The sequence below is a fragment of the Mesoplodon mirus genome (genome assembly GCF_964341445.2).
Source record: "Mesoplodon mirus genome assembly, chromosome: 6".
Taxonomy (NCBI): Eukaryota; Metazoa; Chordata; class Mammalia; order Artiodactyla; family Ziphiidae; genus Mesoplodon; species Mesoplodon mirus.
This window is the reverse complement of record NC_138982.1, coordinates 72,943,659-72,965,180: the sequence shown is the minus strand read 5'-3', so window position 1 is coordinate 72,965,180 and position 21,522 is coordinate 72,943,659. Positions and strand designations below refer to the sequence as shown.

The following is a 21,522-nucleotide window of genomic DNA, read 5'->3' as shown; positions in this document are numbered from 1 at the left end:
TGACCCATTTTAATTTCTAGAGCAGAATGAAAATTGTTACCTACAGGAGTCAGGCTGAAAGACTGTAGGACTAACCTGGTGTCTTTGGACAGATTAGCTGTTAGACATAAAACCTCTTAGGAATGATGCACTTTCAGCCCCACCACATTGGAGATAACCCCAATATTTGGCAACACACACCTCAACAATACAAATGACGGGGAGGGGCCCTAGTAATTGCAGAAAAACTTGCCACTAAAATTACAGCTTCTACAAACAAAGGTAAGACTTTTAGACAGAGTACCCTGGACATTTTGGGAACATGGCTTAGCAAAGGAAAGGGACTCCATCCCCACATTACCATGGGACCAAATCAACTTCCAGATTTTCTCATTCTCAACAAATAAAAAAAATCAAACTACACTGTTGGCATAAACACATTCAACTCTACTGCACTGACAGCAAGGCGCCAATTTAATCTAGAACATTTTTACGTCTTATTTATGCCTTGAGAACTTCAGTACACATGGCGTGGACCCAGGCATCTGATGATCTCATGTTCCAGATTGGCCTCTCACCAAGCTGATAAATTGGCTAATCTCTCAAGCTTCCTACTGTGCTTTTTTAAAGGGTAGGACAAAAACATCTGTTCTAAAGGATTATTATTTTTGTGATGATTAAATGAGATGACATGGAGAGTCATTCTGTAAACCACATAATATTAACTTTCAATTTAAAATACTATTAATACTTATTTAAATAACCTATAAATAGTCTTGTAAACATTTACTCTTATGACTTGAGACATAATAAATTCTAATTCTATAGTAGCAAAGGTACTCCCTAAAAGCTTTACTTTGGAAAATAATTTTAATTTAAATGAGTGGTTGTAATCAAGAAATGAAATATTCTCCAATTCCACATATAGTTAGTAATTTGAGGTGTTACAATAATAAATCTGTCTTTCCCAGGTTCATTTTAAAATATAAAATGCAGAAAGTAGAAATAAGTAATGAATCGCCAATGATAGATATTTGGAGAAATGATGATATATTTTCTTTACATACAGTTTTTTTTTAAATTAATTAATTTAGTTAATTATTTTTGGCTGTGTTGGGTCTTCGTTTCTGTGCGAGGGCTTTCTCTAGTTGTGGCGAGCGGGGGCCACTCTTCATCACGGTGCGCGGGCCTCTCTTGTTGCGGAGCACAGGCTCCAGACGCGCAGGCTCAGTAGTTGTGGCTCACGGGCCTAGTTGCTCCGCGGCACGTGGGATCCTCCCAGACCAGGGCACGAACCCGTGTCCCCTGCATTGGCAGGCAGATCCTCAACCACTGCGCCACCAGGGAAGCCCTACATACAGTTTTGACACATCTTAATACAGTTAACATACGACATAATTAGCTTTTCATCTTACTTTTTAATTTAATGTTTTGCATGTTGAGCTAGTCAGAGTGATCATCTTTTAATGGCTGCATAATTGTCCATTGTGTGAATGAATCATGATTTACTTAAGCAGTCTTTATGGGAGAACATTTTAGTTGTTTTCAGTTTATTATGACTATTTTGTCCAACCTTTTAATAAATTGTCCTATTGATGGGGCAGGAAATTCCAAATACAACATTCATTAAAGTACAAGAAATGGCCTTGGAGAAACCTCATGCATAAAGTTCATCACCCAATAATTGACTTATTGTTTAACATGTTTTACCTTTTTATTGAAGATAAAGCATACACTTAGAAAAGCACAGGAATCAAAAGTGTACAGCATGGTGGCTTTCCACAAAGTGAAACCACCCAAATGAGGAAATGGAATATTATCTGCCCCAAAGCCTTCAGATTCTCCCGTTTGGTCATCACCTTCTCCCCAAAGGTAACTACTAACCTGACTTTTATCCCATAGATTTTTTTTGCCTGTTTTTGAGCTTCATATAAATGGACTCAAACTGTATGTACTCTCTTGGGTCTGGCTTCTTTTGCTCAATGTCATGTTTACAAAGATCACACTATTGCATGTAGTTGTAATTTTGTCATTCTCATTGCTGATAAATATTCCCTTATGTGAATAGGCCACAATTTTTATTCTTTCTAATGTTGATGGACGTTTGAACTGTTTCCTGTTTGTACTATTGCAACTAATGCCCCTGTAAATATTGTTGTTTCAGTCTCATGACACACACCTAACAATGGAACTGATAAGACATGGTTCATAGAGCGGCTTTAGTTGGTACTGTGAAACAGTGTGTGGAAGTAGCGGCACAAAGGCAGGTTCCCGTTAGCAGTTGATGAGAGTTCAAGTTGCCCAGCATCCTCACTAACAAACATGCTGTTGTCAATCTCTTTATGGTTGCTGTTGTGGTGGGTATACACATCATCATTTTAGTTTGCATTTCCCAGAGGACTGTTAAGGGGGAGAACCTTTTCTATATTAGCCACTTGCATATCTTCTGTTGTGAAGTTCATTTAAGCCTTTTGCTTGTTTTTTAAAAATTAGTGTGCCTTTTTTATTGATTTATAGGAATTCTTTATATATTCAGGAAAGAAATCCTTTGTGGACTTGTACAGAATATTGAAAATATTTTTTCCCAGTATGCTATTTGCTCTTTGATACTTCTGATGAACAGGAGTTCTTAAATTTTAAAATAGTTTAATTATCAACTTTTTCCTTTTCTGGGGTCCTCTTTGAGAAATCTGCAGTTATTCCAAGCTCATGATGATAGTCTCCTGTCACCTTCTAGACTCTTTAAATTACCTGAATTATGCACACTTATCTTTCTTAATTCGTACCTTATGTTTTCCGAAGTTGGTCATGAGGGATCGTCCATGTGTTTTCTTTCCACTTTCCTTCACATCTGGATGCTGAGTAAATAAAGCATAATATGACTATTTTTCTTCTTTGCTTTTGTTTTCTCCTTAGTTCTGGTGGAAGGGCATGGAGTCCCTCTCTCCTTCCATCTCTAGGGGGGCAGCCGGCAGGTCCTGCTCATTTCCTCCTGCTCTACACTCCACTTCCCTGAAGGTGTCTGTGTCTGCCTTGAGAGAGGGGGGATGCTGCACAGAGAGACCTGGGCACCACCAGGAGATGGCAGCTGCCAACAGCTCCCCACATCTGGGGTCAAGGACCTCTCAGTAATGCCCAGGTGTGCAGGCCTCTCTAGTGCCTGTTCACAAGGCTCTCTACAGCACAGGATGTATTCTTTTCAATGCCCTGAGGGGGAATAAATCATCTACAGTTAAAAGTAGATTTAATTTTGAAAAATGGCCAAAAGTCATTAACAGCCAATTCAGTTGACTAAAAAAAACTAATCAGACTGATCACTTAATTACTATTTAGAATTTGGAAACATTAAAAACAAATAAAATCCAAGTATATCTATGAGGCAATAAGATTGTTTTTCTTTAAGTAAACTGCAGCAGAGCTTATCTGTTCATTAAAATCATTCCCTCTGTGGTGAGCACAGGAAAGATGTATTGTAGATTCTGAATTCCTCCTTATGTGAATTAATTTTCCAGGCTACAGATCTCTTTACTCTAGGGGACAGAAAAAAAAAAAAAAAAAAAAAAAAAGACCACTCTGCTAAAAGGGTTTAGACTCTTTTCCAATTGTCATCCCTAAAAATATGTATTAGATGATTCACTGATAATTACATGATGTAAGAGGAGACCAATAGGCCCCGCCCTCCCAGAACTTTCAGCTGAACAGAGATAATCTCATAAATGGAATAAATGTAGGTGAGCAAAACCACCCGAAATCAAAAGGTCAGGAAGAGCATCTACATATATCCATAGAAACCAATCAAAGATGCAATGTGGGATTTGGCGGGGTGGGGTGGGGGGGAACAGTGAGAACTGGGTTGGGGAAAAGGCAGTTCAGAAAATACTGGAGGAAGGTGGGTGGCAGGTTTACAGGGTAATTTTTGTTGACTGGTTTATATATATTGACTGCCTTTGAAGATCAATTAAAGCTGATCACTAACTATTCAAAAACCCTAGAATTAAGAAAGTAGTAAGATATGGTAATAGAAGTAACACTGCTCTTCAAGTTAGGAGACCCAGTTCTGCCACCATGTAGCCACAGGTCCCCCATCTCTTTCTTTTTTAAGGTGATTTAAAAGATCATTTTTAACCTATTAGAAAAGTTTTACAGAACTAGGCTTATTCAGTCTGAAGAACAGAGAATTGAAACGGTGTTTTAAGGTGAATGAGAGTCTCTCTGATGGATTTAAGTCTAAGCAGGAAATTATATACATCAATACATTGATGGGAAACAGAAGCTGAACATGTAAGAAATAAGCTGGGACTCAGAATCAGATGGAAAGGGAGGAATTAATAGGTGAAGCAAAACATAGGAGATTCCAGCTCACACTCTGTGCTAAAGACGTGCTCCTCTGGGGCAAACACCCACCTCTTGACCTCAGTCCTCTTATCTGTGACATGGGGGAGGAATGGACCAATTAACCTCTGAGTTCCTCTCTAGTTTTAGTAGCTCATCTATTAGTAGGGAGACCATGTCATCTATTGTCCAAAACAGGACTCTTAAGAGTGAAATGGGGACTTCCCTGGTGGCTCAGTGGTTAAGAATCCGCCTGCCAATGCAGGGGACAAGGGTATGAGCCCTAGTCTGGGAAGATCCCACATGCCATGGAGCAACTAAGCCTATACACCACAACTATTGAGCCTGTGCTCTAGAGCCCGCGAGCCACAACTACTGAGCCCCCGTGCCACAACTACTGAAGCCCGAGTGCCTAGAGCCCAAGCTCCACAACAAGAGAAGTCACCGCAATGAGAAGCCTGCGCACTGCAACGAAGAGTAGCCCCCGCTCACCGCAACTAGAGAAAGCCCGCTAGCAGCAACAAAGACCCAACGCAGCCAAAAATAAATAGATAAAATAAATAAATTTATTTTTTTTTTTAAAGAGTGAAATGGGGCACCTTTAATAATTACTCTGGGACAATAGGTATAAAGCGAGGTTGCCCCAGGCAAGTTGAGGTATAAGGTCATCCATTTTAATAGGCACCTGCTATGCCCCAAGGATTATGCTAACTGTATTACATATATTCTCACTTAATGTATACAACCATCCCTGGAGATAAGTATAATTAAAATCCTAGTTTCGCAGCTAAGAAAAACAGAAGTATAGTGAAGTTAGATAATATGCCCAAAGTTACAAAGCTAGTTGGTGATAAAACAGGGATTCTGTGTAGTTCTGTCTCCTCTCTTGGTTTCTCCCCCTCCCCCACTCTACACTCCTTCTTTATGTACCAGAGGAGGGCACACAGATATCTCTCCCCAACCTGACCTCTCCTTGAGCATCAGCACTGCATCTTTCATTGAATCCATGGATCAAACACTGTGCTAGGAACTCACCATGAATACAAGGGAGATAGCAAGCAAGAGAGATGTAGACTCTGTCCTCCCTGGGCTTGCACTCTTATGATGGAGACAAATGATCATAACACAGTATAATAAGACTATGATGGGGAAAGTTCAGGGTACTGCCTGAGGGCACAGGAAGGCCATCTACCTGGACTTGAGGATCGAGGAGGACTTCTAAGGGGACATGTTACAAAAGCTGAAGCCAGAAGGCAGGTAGACATTGTCTATGTGAAGTGAGGAAGAGGAAGTGTGCAAGGAAAAAGCAAACACAAAGGCCAAGTGCCAGGAACATGGCACTTTCCAGGAAACAAAGAAAGGCAGGGGTTGGGTTGTGTATTTGTACTGTACACATGCACATTAGTGGACAAATCAGAGCTGGGGTCAGATGATGGAGAAAGGATCTTTTGGGTATAGCTTTCAATTTGAGCTTTATCCCCCTAACTATGAAGAGCATTTGAATGGTTTAAAATAGGAGAATGATGTGATCAGATGCATGTTTCTGAAATATCGCTATGGTAGTGGTATAAATGAGAGACTGGAGGGAGGGGGACAGCAGGAGAGGTGCAAAAGTTCATGTAAGGAATAATTAAGGCTACCCAGATGGCTGTAGCTGGGATGTAAACAAAGAAGTGAATTCAGAACTCTAAAGTAGGCAGGCATCCTTCTACTAAGTTCTTCTAGCGTGAAGGATGAGAATTTCATTTTTATTTTACTTTGGAGATCTCCAGGAAAAAGCTGGCACCAGTAGCACACAGTACTGCACTGCTGAGTGATGATCCAGGAGGGAAGGGAGCTGAAGTGATGAGCTGTCCTGAACCCCACAGCACATTCTCAACCTTGGCTCTACCTGTGCATATGTATCTGACACAGATGGTCTTGTCTCAACAGTAACTTGTCTTTGCTTGCCACTGAACCAAAACCATACTTTAAAAACTAACACAACAGCAGGGTTAAAAACCTTAACACTTCATGGTCCAGTTTATTAAAGTTGCAGCCTCCATTTACTTTCTGCAAGTCTGATACATTCTTGCAGTCCCAGGTTTAAGGGAGAGTAAAAAATAAGAAAAAGGAGGAGGAGTTTTGTCCTATCACATCTGAAATTTGAAGTCCCTTACCATCTTACCTGATGGGGAAATTACCATTGGGATCTCTTCCATAAAAAGAAAGATGGGCTTGATTTGTTTCTTCAAAAATCCCCAAGACCTGCTGTTGTCTTTCCAGTTGGAATGACCTAGGATGGAGCAAGCAAAGACTTCTCCAAAAGCATAAGGGGAAGTGACTGGTCCAGATTAGTCAAAGAGAGTTCACCAGGGACAAGGAGCAGAAATCAAGCTGGGTTAACCGAATGTGATTTTACAGACATTTGTGTGGTTTAAACTAAGAGGCTGGAGGGTCAGGGAGGAAAGGGAGAGGCTAACTGGTATTTATAGAAATGTTCAAGAAAATTCAAAATTGTATGATAAACTGTAAGGGCAGTAATGCCGTAACTGACATTTTGGTTGTCTCCCAACATTCCATTCTGCCTCTCCAGCATGCAGGGGCAGAATGCATTTTCAGAGGGGCAGACCTTGGTGCCAGTTCCATGGGTAAGTTCTCATTGGCATCAGCAAGCCAATGGTATCCTACGCCTTTGCCAAATTACTGTTCCAAGAAGGACATATATGCAAGGCCACCACGGGGATCAACTCAGGGGTGGGCACGTGAGCTAAGATGTCCAACCAGAGCTCAGCACAAACTCTGGTCTGTTGGATGAGGCACATACACTGTCTCACTCTCTCTGTACTTGGACCAAGAAACACATAGCTCAGGGGCCTGTTGGCAGTCACCCCACAACCACCAGGAGAGGGGGAACTGACATGGGATGATGCTAATCACGTGGTAGGTAGAACAGAAAGACAGGTCTTTGATGACCCTGCTGAGCCTCTGAATTAAGCCCACCTTGAAGGCCACTCTGCAAATGAACTTGCCACTTGCCTAACCCAATGCCTTTCTTCATTATTTAAGCCATTTTGAATTAGGTTTTCTATGTTTGGAAACTAAACAGACCTGAGAAACAGCCAGGCGTTTGAATGGCTGGACTTCTGTAGAGTCTAGAAAGTAACCACCAAAGCTGAGTGGTTGCTCAGATCCAAAAGTGATGATCTTCCCTCTGCCTGGGGAGCGCTGAGCCCTGGAGGATAGGCGGCAGTAGCAGGGGAGGCTGCTATCAGCTAAGCCAGTGACCACATGGATCTCCTCTGATCCAGAATAAATGCCCTCAATGTCCTGCCATGATAACATCAGCAAACCCACTATCCCTCTTCCTTGCCCATTTATTATATTTTTATTAGAAAACAGAATAAAAACCTCAGCCAGAGCCCAAACCATTCATTCACTCAGCAACTATATATGAAGGTCACACTAAGTCCCAGGCACTATACAAGTCAGGACTGGTTATCAAGACTGACATGGTTCCTGCCTTCACAGAATCTACAGTCTAGTTGAGAAGACAGATATTGAACAAATAAATGCAAATGTGTAGGAAAAAAAAAACTTCTTGAAAAAAGAAGATATAACAGGCTACCATCAACAGTATAAAAGGGATAGCTAACCTAACCTAGGGGTCAAGGCAGGACTCATTTAGAATACCACATGGATGCTGGAATTTAAAAGCCTAAGTAGGAGTTAGCTAGAGTAGATGTGGAAATGGAGTGTTCCAGGCAGAGGAAATGGAATGTGAGGAAGACCATGGCATTTAGATGGTTGTGGCTGGTGTGACGTCGTGGGTGGTGGTGTGACAGGGAAAATGGGGAGATCTGAGACAGGAGAGGCAGGCAAGGATGGAATTATGTAGTTCCTTGAAAGCCCAGTTAGTTTGTAATTTATCCCAAGCATAATAGGAAGTCACTGAAAAATTTTGAACAGTGGAGTGACACGATCAGATTTGCATTTTTAAAACATCATGCTGATTTCAGAGTGAAGGTTAGATTTAAAGAGGGCAAGAGAAGTCTAAGTGAGAGTTAACATTGGCCTGAATTAGGACACAGCCGTGGAGAAGAAGTGGACAGACATACACATTCAGAAGGTGTGATCAACAGGGCATGGAGGCCGCCTGAATGAGTCCCCACCCTCACCTGAGCACAAGTGGGGAAGGTGAATGCAGGGGCACTGGGCTTTGTCCTGAGGGTGCCAGTGAAGGAGTATATGAATAATTTCTACACCCACCCATGCACATTAATCTATTATTCACTATTTCTCTCCATTTTGCAGGAGGAGATTCTCATTTTTCCAGCAATATGAGGATAGAAATGGAAGAAACTGGAGAAGCCTTCTACAAATGACAAATGATCAGAAACAAAGCATGAGGTGCTTTCTTTTTCCTGTTGAAGGACAAGTACAAGAGGGAAATGTATACCTGCTTCAGGTGTGCATTTAAGCCTTCATGCGTGGCCTTCAGTAGTGCCCTCACTGTGAAACTATCAGGATCTTCCTTGTCTCGAATTTGAGATTCTTTTAACAGCGACTCCAGTTTTTTCCTTATGAAAGATTCCACCTGATGCTCAGTGGTCCCGTTATTCTGTGAAGAATTAAACAGTGGAAATAATTTCCCTTAAGGAACACAGAATCACTTAGAACACAGCCTTCACTCAAGCCAACATTGCTGCTATAATTTCTCTCTCAATTACCTGTAAGAAGTTAAGCTTATTGTACCATTTTTTGTCCTTCTCCCACCAGCCCTCCACCAATCCCATAAAATAATGATGACTATGACTGCATTCAACCTTTAACAATCCTATAGTCTTATTATCATTCGCATTTCAGAGACACAGAATCTGACGTTTAGAGAAATAAGTTGATCAATGTTACAAAGCTAGCAAAGAACTGAGGCAGGATTGCAACTCAGGGCCCCTAAGTCCTTCTCTCCACACTACTTTACACTTTCACTAGAGGGAAGGCCAGGGAAAGTTTTGGGAGAATAAGTTTTCTGTACCTACATAGGGAAATTTGAACAAGAATATGCTATTTAAAACAAATCACTTCCTTCACTGAAGGGAAAAAAGTGCTATGGAAATCTTTGGAAAGGAGGATTATTCTGAGATAAAATTTCTTTCCTATCTCTGCCCCACTATGTAATTGGAGGGAATTCACTGCTGACCTGTGCTGTGACTCAGCACTGTAATTACCTTAAGATCCCAACTAATTTCAAGTGTTTTGGATAACAAAGCTCTGCCTGTGTCCGGGAGATAATTTACACAATGTTTAAGTGATCAAGGGACCCAGATTTCCTAGAAGTCTGCTTAGTGCAGGTTTTTGGACCCCTTATTCTACCTGAAACCAACGGCCCAGGCTCTGTTCACTGCTTCTCCCCTTCTCAACTCCCTCCCCCTCCCCCTATGTCCAACACCTTTCCATAAACTCTTCAGCCACTTGCCAAAGGCCAACCCACCCAAAGGCAAGGAAGGGGCGCTCCTCCACCAGAACAATGCCCCTAGTCCTCACCAAAAGTTTAAGATCCATTTGCAAATTTGTTACTAAGAGGTCGTTATATTTAAACAAGAGAATAGGCAGTTTTCCAGTAATGCATTCATTTTCACAAAATCTTATAAGAGCAAAGCAATATAAGTACAAAGGGAAACTGGAAAAAAAAAAGCTACATAAGAATAGGTTATTGAATTTCCCTGTATTACTATCACATGCATGAATATCCTTAATATACCCAGTGAATGAGGCACTTCTCTTCACTGGAGGCCCTCAGGTCCCACAGGAGATGCAGAGGTGGAAAAGAGCTGGCCTTTGACATCAGGAGCAAACATCCCATTAGGCTAACAAAGGCATGTCCCCAAATACCCTACCCAGGTCCACACAGCTGCCTGCAAAAGCACAAATGACCAGCACAGCAGTGGTTCTGAGAAGGAACACGGCATTCCTGCCTGAGTGACCAGGAAGACCTCAAAGAACAGGGGGGACTCTGTATGGTAACTAAAACTTCAACAGTGATGAAGAGATGTCATCCGTCACTCTAGCAAAGGTTTTACCTTAGCAAAGCATGTTTTATAAATATAGGAACAGATTCGTTTTCCTGGAGCAGAAGTTCATGAAGGGGGGTAGTGGCAGATAAAGTTGGAAAAGTACTTTGGGAACAGGTTGTGGAGGTGCCTGAAAGCAAGAAGTCAAGAGGTGTGGAGTTGCTGAGAGTCTCTGGGTAGACAAGTGCCTGAGCTGCATTTCAGAAATAACAGTAACCAGGCAGCATATACAGAAAGAGAAAAGATACCTTACAAATGAAAAGGCAGATGCGAGGATTGGTTCAAGATGGCGGAGTAGAAGGACATGCTCTCACTCCCTCTTGCGAGAGCAGAGAGCACCGGAATCACAACTAACTGCTGAACAATCATTGACAAGAAGACACTGGAACTCACCAAAAAAGATGCCCCACATCCAAAGACAAAGGAGAAGGCAGAATGAGATGGTAGGAGGGGCTCAATCACAATAAAATCAACTCCCATAACTGCTGGGTGAGTGACTCACAAACTGGAGAACACTTATACCATAGAAGTCCACACACTGGAGTGAAGGTTCTGAGCCCCATGTCAGGCTTCCCAACCTGGCAGTCTGGCAACAGGAGGAGGAATTCTTAGAAAATCAGACTTTGAAGGTTAGCAGGATTTGATTGCAGGACTTTGACAGGACTGGGGGAAACAGAGACTCCACTCTTGGAGGGCACACACAAAATAGTGTGCATATCAGGACCCAGTGGAAGGAGCAGTGACCCCACAGTAGACTGAACCAGACCTACCTGCTAGTGTTGGAGGGTCTCCTGCAGAGGCAGGGGGTGGCTGTGTCTCACTGTGAGGACAAGGACACTGGCAGCAGAAGTTCTGGGAAATACTCCTTGGTGTGAGCCCTCCCAGAGTCCTCCATTAGCCCCGCCAAAGAGCCCACGCAGGCTCCAGTGTTGGGTGGCCTCAGGCCAAACAACCAACAGGGAGGGAATCCAGCCCCACCCATCAGCAGACAAGTGGATTAAAGTTTTACTGAGCTCTGCCCACCAGAGCAACAGCCAGCTCTACCCACCACCAGTCCCTCCCATCAGGAAACTTTCACAAACCTCTTAGATAGCCTCATCCACCAGAGGGGAGATAGCAAAAGCAAGAAGAACTACAACCCTGCAGCCTGAGGAACAAAAACCACATTCAGAGAAAGACAGACAAGATGAAAAGACAGAGGGCTATGTACCAGATGAAGGAACAAGATAAAACCCCAGAAAAACAACTAAATGAAGTGGAGATAGGCAAACTTCTAGAAAAAGAATTCAGAATAATGATAGTGAAGATAATCCAGGACCTCATAAAAAGAATGGAGGCAAAGATTGAGAAGATGAAACAAATGTTTAACAAAGACTTAGAAGAATTAAAGAAAAAACAAACAGAGATGAACAATATAATAACTGAAATGAAAAATACACTAGAAGGAACCAATGGCAGAATAACTGAGACAGAAGACCGGATAAGTGACCTGGAAGACAGAATGGTGGAATTCACTGCTGCAGAAAAGAATAAAGAAAAAAGAATGAAAAGAAATGAAGACAGCCTAAGAGACCTCTGGGACATTAAACACAACAACATTCACATTACAGGGGTCCCATGAGGAGAAGAGAGAGAGAAAGGACCTGAGAAAATATGTGAAGAGATTATAGTTGAAAACTTCCCAACATGGGAAAGGAAATAGCCACCCAAGTCCAGGAAGTCCAGAGAGACCCATACAGGATAAACCCAGGAGAAACACACCGAGATACATAGTAATCAAACTGGCAAAACTTAAAGACAAAGAAAAACTGTTGAAAGCAGCAAGGGAAAAACAATAAATAACATACAAGGGAACTCCCATAAAGTTGACAGCTGATTTCTCAGCAGGAAGTCTACAAGCCAGAAGGGAGGGGCATGACATATTTAAAGTGATGAAACGGAAGACCCTACCACCAGGATTACTCTAGCTGGCAAGGATGTCATTAAGATTTGACAGAGAAATTAAAAGCTTTACAGACAATCAAAAGCTAAGAGAATTCATCACCACCAAACCAGCTCTACAACAAATGCTAAGGGAACTTCTCTAAGTGGGAAAAACAAGAGAAGAGAAGGACCTACGAAAACAAACCCAAAACAATTAAGAAAATGGTAATAGGAACATACATATCAATAATTACCTTAAACATGAATGGACTAAATGCTCCAACCAAAAGAAACAGGCTTGCTGAATGGATACAAAAACAAGACCCATATATATGCTGTCTACAAGAGACCCACTTCAGACCTAGGGACACATACAGACTGAAAGTGAGGGGATGGAAAAAGATATTCCATGCAAATGGAAATCATATCAGATAAAATAGACTTGAAAATAAAGAATGTTGGGCTTCCCTGGTGGCGCAGTGGTTGAGAGTCCGCCTGCTGATGCAGGGGACACGGGTTCGTGCCCCGATCCTGGAAGATCCCACATGCCGCGGAGCAGCTGGGCCCGTGAGCCATGGCCGCGGAGCCTGTGCTCCGCAACAGGAGAGGCCAGAGCAGTGAGAGGCCCGCGTACAGCAAAAAAAAATAAAATAAATAAAAATAAAGAATGTTACAAGAGACAAGGAAGGAAACTACATAATGATCAAGGGATCAATCCAAGAAGAAGACATAACAATTATAAATATATATGCACCCAACACAGGAGCACCTCAATACATAAGGCAACTACTAACAGCTATAAGAGAGGAAATCGCCAGTAACACAATAAGCTTGGGGGACTTTAACACCTCACTTATACCAATGGACAGATCATCCAAACAGAAAATTAATAAGAAACACAAGCTTTAAATGACACAATATACCAGATAGATTTAATTGATATTTCTAGACATTCCATCCAAAAACAGCAGATTACACTTTCTTCTCAAGTGCGCACAGAACATTCTCCAGGATAGATCCCACCTTGGGTCACAAATCAATTCTCAGTAAATTTAAGAAAATTGAAATCATATCAAGCATCTTTTCTGACCACAACACTATGAGACTAGATATCAATTACAGGGAAAAAAAGTAAAAAAACTAACACATGGAGGTTAACAATATGTTTCTAAATAACCAAGAGATCACTGAAGAAATCAAAGAGGAAATCAAAAAATACATAGAGATAAATGACAATGAAAGCATGATGATCCAAAACCTACAGGATGCAGCAAAGGCAGTTCTAAGAGGGAAGTTTATAGCTATACAAGCCTACCTCAAGAAACAAGAAAAATCTCGAATAAGCAATCGAACCTTACACCTAAAGGAATTAGAGAAAGAAGAACAAACAAAACCCTAAGTTAGCCGAAGGAAAAAAATCATAAAGATCAGAGCAGAAATAAATGAAATAGAAACAAAGAAAACAATAGCAAAGATCAATAAAACTAAAAGCTGGTTATTTGAGAAGATAAACAAAATTGATAAACCATTAGCTAGATTCATCAAGAAAAAGAGGGAGAGGACTCAAATCAATAAAACTAGAAATGAAAAAGGAGAAGTTACAACAGACACGGCAGAAATACAAAGCATCCTAGGAGACTACTACAAGCACCTCTATGGGGAAAAAAAGGACAACCTCGAAGAAATGGACAAATTCTTGGAAAGGTATAACCTTCCAAGGCTGAACCAGGAGGAAATAGAAAATATGAACAGACCAATCACAAGTAAGGAAATTGAAACTGTGATTAAAAATCTTCCAACAAACAGAAGTCCAGGACCAGATGGCTTCACAGGGCAATTCTATCAAACATTTAGAGAAGAGATAACACCCATCCTTCTCAAACTCTTCCAAAAAATTGCAGAGGAAGGAACACTCCCAAACTCATTCTATGAGGCCACCATCACCCTGATACCAAAACCAGACAAAGATACTACAGAAAAAGAAAATTACAGACCAATATCACTGATGAATATAGATGCAAAAATCCTCAACAAAATACTAGCAAACAGAACCCAACAACATGTTAAAAGGATCATACACCATGATCAAGTGGGATTTATCCCAGGGATGCAAGAATTCTTCAATATAAGCAAATCAATCAAAGTGATACACCATATTAACAAATTGAAGAATAAAAAATATATGATCATCTCAATAGATGCAGAAAAAGCTTTTGACAAAATTCAACACCCATTTATGATAAAAACTCTCCAGAAAGTGGGCAGAGAGCAAACCTACGTGAACACAGTAAAGGCCATATATGACAAACCCACAGCAAACATCATTCTTAATGGTGAAAAACTGAAAGCATTTCCTCTAAGATCAGGAAGAAGACAAGGATACCCACTCTCACCACTATTATTGAACATAGTTTTGGAAGTCCTAGCCACGGCAATCAGAGAAGAAAAAGAAATAAAAGGAATACAAATTGGAAAAGAAACAGTAAAAGTGTCAGTTTTTGCAGATGCCATGATACTATACATAGAGAATCCTAAAAATGCCACCAGAAAACTACTAGAGGTAATCAATGAATTTGGTAAAGTAGCAGGATACAAAATTAATGCACAGAAATCTCTTGCATTCCTATACACTAATGATGAAAAATCTGAAAGTTAAGGAAACACTCTCATTTACCATTGCAACAAAAAGAATAAAATATCTAGAAATAAACCTACTTGGGGAGACAAAAGACCTGTATGCAGAAAACTGTATGACACTGATGAAAGAAATTAAAGATGATACAAACAGATGTTGTATCATGTTCTTGGATTGGAAGAATCAATATTGTGAAAACAACTATATCACCCAAAGCAATCTACAGATTCAATGCAATCCTTATCAAATTACCAATGGCATTTTTTACAGAACTAGAACAAAAAATCTTAAAATTTGTATGGGGACACAAAAGACCCCGAATAGCCAAAGCAGTCTTGATGGAAAAAAACGTAGGTGGAGGAATCAGACTCCCTGACTTCAGACTCTACTAAAAAGCTACAGTAATCAAGACAATATGGTACTGGCACAAAAACAGAAACATAGATCAATGGAACAGGATAGAAAGCCCAGAGATAAACCCATACACCTATGGTCAACTAATCTATGACAAAGGAGGCAAAGATATTTAAGAGACTGTCTTTTCTCCACTGTATAAGTGGTGCTGGGAAAACTTGACAGCTACATGTAGAAGAATGAAATTAGCACACTGCCTAACACCATACATAAAAATAAACTCAAAATGGATTAGAGGCCTAAATGTAAGACCAGACACTATAAGACTCTTAAAGGAAGACACAGGAAGACTACTCTTTGACATAAATCACAGCAAGATCTTTTTTGATCCACCTCCTAGAGTAATGGAAATAAAAACAAAAATAAACAAATGGGACCTAATGAAATTTCAAAGCTTTTGCAAAGCAAAGGAAACTACAAGCAAGATGAAAGGACAACCCTCAGAATGGGAGAAAATATTTGCAAACAAATCAACAAACGATTCATCTCCAAAATTTATAAACAGCTCAAGCAGCTCAATAGTAAAAAAACAAACAACCCAATCCAAAAATGGGCAGAAGACCTAAATAGACATTTCTCCGAAGAACACATACAGATGGCCAAGAAGCACATGAAAAGCTGCTCAACATCACTAATTATTAGAGAAATACAAATCAAAACTACAATGAGGTATCACCTCACACCAATTAGAATGGGCATCATCAGAAAATCTACAAACAACAAATGTTGGAGAGGGTGTGCAGAAAAGGGAACACTCTTGCACTGTTGGTGGGAATGTAAATTGATACAGCCACTATGGAGAACACTATGGAGGTTCCTTAAAAAACTAAAAATAGAATTACCACATGACCCAGCAATCCCACTACTGGCATATACCCAGAGAAAACCATAATTCAAAAAGACACATGGGGCCTCCCTGGTGGCGCAGTGGTTGAGAGTCCGCCTGCCGATGCAGGGGATACGGGTTCGTGCCCCGGTCTGGGGGGATCCCATATGCCGCGGAGCGGCTGGGCCCGTGAGCCATGGCCGCTGGGCCTGCGCGTCCGGAGCCTGTGCTCCGCAGCGGGAGAGGCCACAGCAGTGAGAGGCCCGCATACCGCAAAAAGGAAAAAAAAAAAAAAAAAAGACACATGCACCCCAATGTTCATTGCAGCACTATTTACAATAGCCAGGTCATGGAAGCAACCTAAATGCCTATTGACAGACGACTGGATAAAGAAGATGTGGTACATATATACAATGGAATATTACTCAGCCATAAAAAGGAATGAAATTGGGTCATTTGTAGAGAAGTGGATGGATCTAGAGACTGTCATACAGGGTGAAGTAAGTCAGAAAGAGACAAACAAATATTGTGTATTAATGCATATATGTGGAACCTAGAAAAATGGTACAGATGAACCAGTTTGCAGGGCAGAAATTGAGACACAGATATAGAGAACAAACGTAAGGACACCAAGGGGCTAAAGCGGCTGGAGGGTGTATGTGTGATGAATTGGGAGATTGGGATTGACATATATTCACTAATATGTATAAAATGGATAACTAATAAGAACTTGCTATATAAAAAAATAAATAAAATAAAATTCGAAAATTCAAAAAAAAAAAAAAAAGAAAGAAAGAAAAGCCAGACGCATTGGTTCCCACTACGAGCACTAAGACCAATGTGCTGGTGGGGGAGTTAATACAGGTGAGAGAGTTTGAGAGCATTCTGCATAAAACAAACATATATTGAGCTGTTATATGCAAGGTGAAAACATTGATAAGGTACAATCCCACTGTCATAGAACTCTGAGTGTCACAGAGGAGACAGACACATCAGTGCATAATTACACAACAGGTGCATGTAGGGTGACAGATGGGCACACAGAGGAGGGGCACCTCACCCAGCCTTGGGAATGCAGGAGAGACTTCCAGGAGCAGAGGACGCTTGAGCCGTGCCTTAAAAGAGGCATGTATTAGGTTCCTGTGGCTGCTACAATAAGTTACCACAAACCTGGTAGCTTAAAATGAAGAGATATTTATTTTTTCACAGTTCTAGAGGCCAGAAGTATAAAGTCAAGCTGTTGTCAGTTCTACATTCAGCCTCCCCAAGGCTCTCAGGGAAAAACCCTTCCTTGCTTCTTCCAGTTTATGGTGGTACCAAGCACTCCTTGGCTTGTGGCAACATAACTCTTGTCTCTGCCTGTCTTTGCATGGCCTTCTCCTGTTGTCCCCACTCCTAACATTAATAAAGGATGAGCTGCTCCCACAAAATAAGAACACTTGTCATTGGATTTTTAAGGCTCACCCGGTTAATCCAGAATGATCTTATCTCAAGATTCTTAACCTAATTACATCTACAAAGAGTCTTTTTCCAAATAAGGTCAAACTCATAGGTACCAAATGGTAGGACTTGGACATATCTTTTGCTGGCCACAAATCAACCTTCTACAATGGGTCGTATGAATAAGAGTTGATAATCTGGCAAAGAGTAGGGTAAAAGCATTCCAACATGAGCAAAACTTGAGCAAAGCAGTATCTATGAGAACTAGTAACCTATATGAACATGGAGAAAAGAGCACCGGGAAACACAGAAAAAGCAACTAAGACTTTATATGTTGTGCTAAGGCTTACAAAGCACTGTCATATAACAACACTGTGAACCACCCAAGACCCTTTAAGGCAGCATAAGACTAGCCAAATTATGATGCTTCTCTTTTAAAAACAAAAAAAAAATTATTTTGACTTATTAATAAACTATAGAGAAAACTGAAAAAATAAAAAATAAAATAAAATAAAATGGATAACCAACAAGGACCTACTGTATAGCACAGGGAACTCTGCTCAATGTTATGTAACAACCTAAGTGGGAAAAGAATTTGAAAAAGAATAGCTACATGTATATGTATAACTGAATCACTTTACTGTACACCTGAAACTAATGCAACATTGTTAATCACCTATACTCCAATATAAAATAAAAAGTTAAAAAAAAAGACTAGCCAAATTTAACTCATAATGATGCAGAAACAGAAAGATTCAACACCTTGTCCAAACACACATGCCTATGAAGTGGCTGAGTTGGGACCTAAGACTTCCAATTCAAAATTCTGTGTCTACTTCACCATACAGTGCTGCAGTCATCCCTTTTCTACTGTTACAGAAAAAGATAAATTCCTGAGTAAAATTAATCATATTTTAAATAATCTTTATTCCTACAGGACATCTGGGAAATAAAGCATCACAATCCCTCTGTAGAAAAATATACAATAGTAGGTTTCACTTAAGGTCAGAAGTGAATCCAAGAGGGACTTCCCTGGCGGTCCAGTGGGTAAGACTCCACGCTTCCAATACTGGGGGCGAGGGTTTGATCCCTGGTTGGGGAACTAAGATCCCACGTGCCATGCAGCCAAAAATAAATAAATAAATAAATAAATTTCTTTTAAAAAGAAGTGAATCCGGGCTTCCCTGGTGGCGCAGTGGTTGAGAGTCTGCCTGCCTGCCGATGCAGGGGACACAGGTTCGTGCCCCGGTCTGGGAAGATCCCACATGCCGCAGAGCAGCTGGGCCCGTGAGCCATGGCTGCTGAGCCTGCGCGTCCGGAGCCTGTGCTCCATAACGGGAGAGGCCACAACAGTGAGAGGCCCACATACCGCAAAACAAAAACAAAAACAAAAACAAACAAACAAAAAAGAAGTGAATCCGAAAAAGGAAGTCCAGGTCTCAAACTCCCAACACGTTTCATCAAGTGATCCAGAGCCTGGCAGGGAGCACGTGTGTTGAAAGATCCAAAAGAGAAAGGGTATAAGAGCGCCTAGCATGCCTGGTGTCGCACAAATGCCCCAAATAAGTAAGCATCAGTTTCCTTGCCTGGCTCAGGGCTACATGAGGAGTCAGAGACAGTGAGGAAATGAACCGTGGCAGTTATGCCCAAACACTTTCAGCGTCAGCAAAACAAAGCTAAAGATACAAAGCCGGACCGACTGTTGCTGGTGAAATAATGAATGCTTAACACAAAGGCTATAATTACTCACTTTACATCGTCTCAACACTGAGAGTTGCTGAAGGAACGATATTTCTACCTGTTGATCTTTTTCTTCCTTGTGATTTATAGCACAAGAATAAATAAATGTGTGGCTGAGGTTTCATTAATATATTATCGTTCGGCTCCGGAACCCAATAGCACTACTGAAAGAAAGCTGAGACACACTTAACCTGGCAAGAGTCAGCCACCGTGCAGCTGCAGGAGGGACCACAGCTGAAAGCCATAAGCATCTTGCTCTTTTGTTTCTCCCTGGTGGGAGAGGGAGGATATTGCAGCTGGAGTTGGGGGGAGGGGAGAGCAGCCCTTCAGTATGGTCTGGAGTAGTTTCCACCTGAGCCACAACCAGGCTTCCTAATTCCCATTTCTGAGAAGCAAATATGATCTAGGAGTATCAACCACAAATAAATAAGTCAAACAGAAAACACATTCTTGTTTTGTCTCCAGCGTGAAATGAAAGGATCACTGAAAACAGAGAGGGCTGACCACTTCCAGGCTGGGAAGCAGCAGGAAAGGGGAGGGAGTGGGTTGGAGGGGCTGCCCCTTAATGAGGGACTCTCTCTACCACCATGCAGAGTGGTGCTCTACCTGGGCTGCACACTGGAATCACCAGGGGCATGTGGCAAAATTCCAGGCCCCACCCCAGATGAATTACATGGGATCTCTGGGTGAGGACCAGGGCATTGGGATTTTTGAAAGCTCCCCTGTCATTCCAATGTGTAGCCACAGCTGGGGCCTTTGCTTTAAAAATGAAAAACAAAACACTGGAATATCTCACTGTCCCAAAATGGCTTTTTTCCCCCTCTGGGCTAGAGTTGCAGACAGGAAGGATAATATATTAGCTGCCCTTTGTGAGTGCCTTAGAGCTCTCCTAGCTGGCCACCTGAGTGTCTTGGGCTGAAGAGCAGCTGCTTCTCAGCCATCCGAGGCTGTGCATTTACTCCTGTCCTCTCCTGTCTCCTGCCTGCTCCTTTAGCTCCCTTAAAACACCTTCTTCTGCTCAAGGACCAGCTCAGGACTTACATTAGTGATAATCATGCTACAGCTGCTATTCTTCTTACAGATCGTATCTAACATTTACTGAGTACAAGTTATGTGCCAGGCAGTGTTCTGAGTTCTTTACAGAGTATGAACTTAACTTAACCCTTACGATAATCATTTTCCTTTGTTTTCTTCAGTTAAATAATGATTTCATTCCTTTACTTCATAATGAGTCAAATTTATACAACTATGGCAGAGGATGAGAATGGCTTATATTTCCAACCAGGAGAAGTCACTATTCCTTTTTGTAAAACTGAAGTATAGCTGATTTACAATATTATATTATATTAGTTTCAGAATGGGAGAAAATATTTGCAAACGATGCAACTGACAAGACATTAATCTCCAAAATATACAAACAGCTCATGCAGCTCAGTATCAAAAAAACAAACACCTCAATCAAAAAAGGGACAGAAGCACTGTGGAAAATGGTATGGAGGTTCCTCTGAAAACTAAAAATACAATTACCACATGATCCAGCAATCCCACTCCTGAGCATATATCCAGACAAAACTATAATTCAAAAAGATACATGGACCCTTATGTTCATAGAAGCACTATTCACAATAGCCAAGACATGGAAGCAACCTACATGTCCATTGACAGATGAATGGATAAAGAAGATGTGGTACATATATACAGTGAAATACTACTCAGCCATAAAAAAAGAATGAAATAATGCCATTTGCAGCAACATGGATGCAATTAGAGATTATCATACTAAGTGAAGTAAGTCAGAAAGAGAAAGACAAATACCATATGATATCACTCATAAAATATGACACATATGAAACTATGAAACAGAAACAGAATCAGGAACACAGAGAACAGACTGGTGGTTGCCAAGGGGGAGGGGGGTGGGAGAGGGTTGGATTGGGAGTTTGGGATTAGCAGATGCAAACTGTAATATACAGAATAAACAAAAATGTCTTACTGTATAGCACAGGGAACTATATTCAATATCCTCTGATAAACCATAATGGAAAATATGAAAAAGAGTGTATATATATGTATAACTGAGTCATTTTGCTGTACAGCAGTAATTAACACAACAGTATAATTCAACTATAATTCAATAAAAAATATATTTTAAAAAATGGGCAGAAGATCTAAACAGACATTTC

At 40.9% G+C, this 21,522-nt stretch overlaps 1 protein-coding gene across 2 annotated transcripts in view; it reads right to left on the bottom strand.

The window, feature by feature from the left end:
- Positions 1-21,522, bottom strand: part of PLCH1 (phospholipase C eta 1) — a 237,608-nt gene that overhangs the window by 23,327 nt on the left and 192,759 nt on the right. For both annotated transcript variants that reach the window (XM_082626141.1, XM_082626140.1), the window contains 2 exons: positions 8,750-8,911; positions 2,766-2,837 (listed from right to left, as the gene is read on the bottom strand). In XM_082626141.1, the coding sequence (XP_082482267.1) occupies positions 2,766-2,837; positions 8,750-8,911 (234 nt within the window). The remainder of the gene's footprint in view (positions 1-2,765; positions 2,838-8,749; positions 8,912-21,522) is intronic.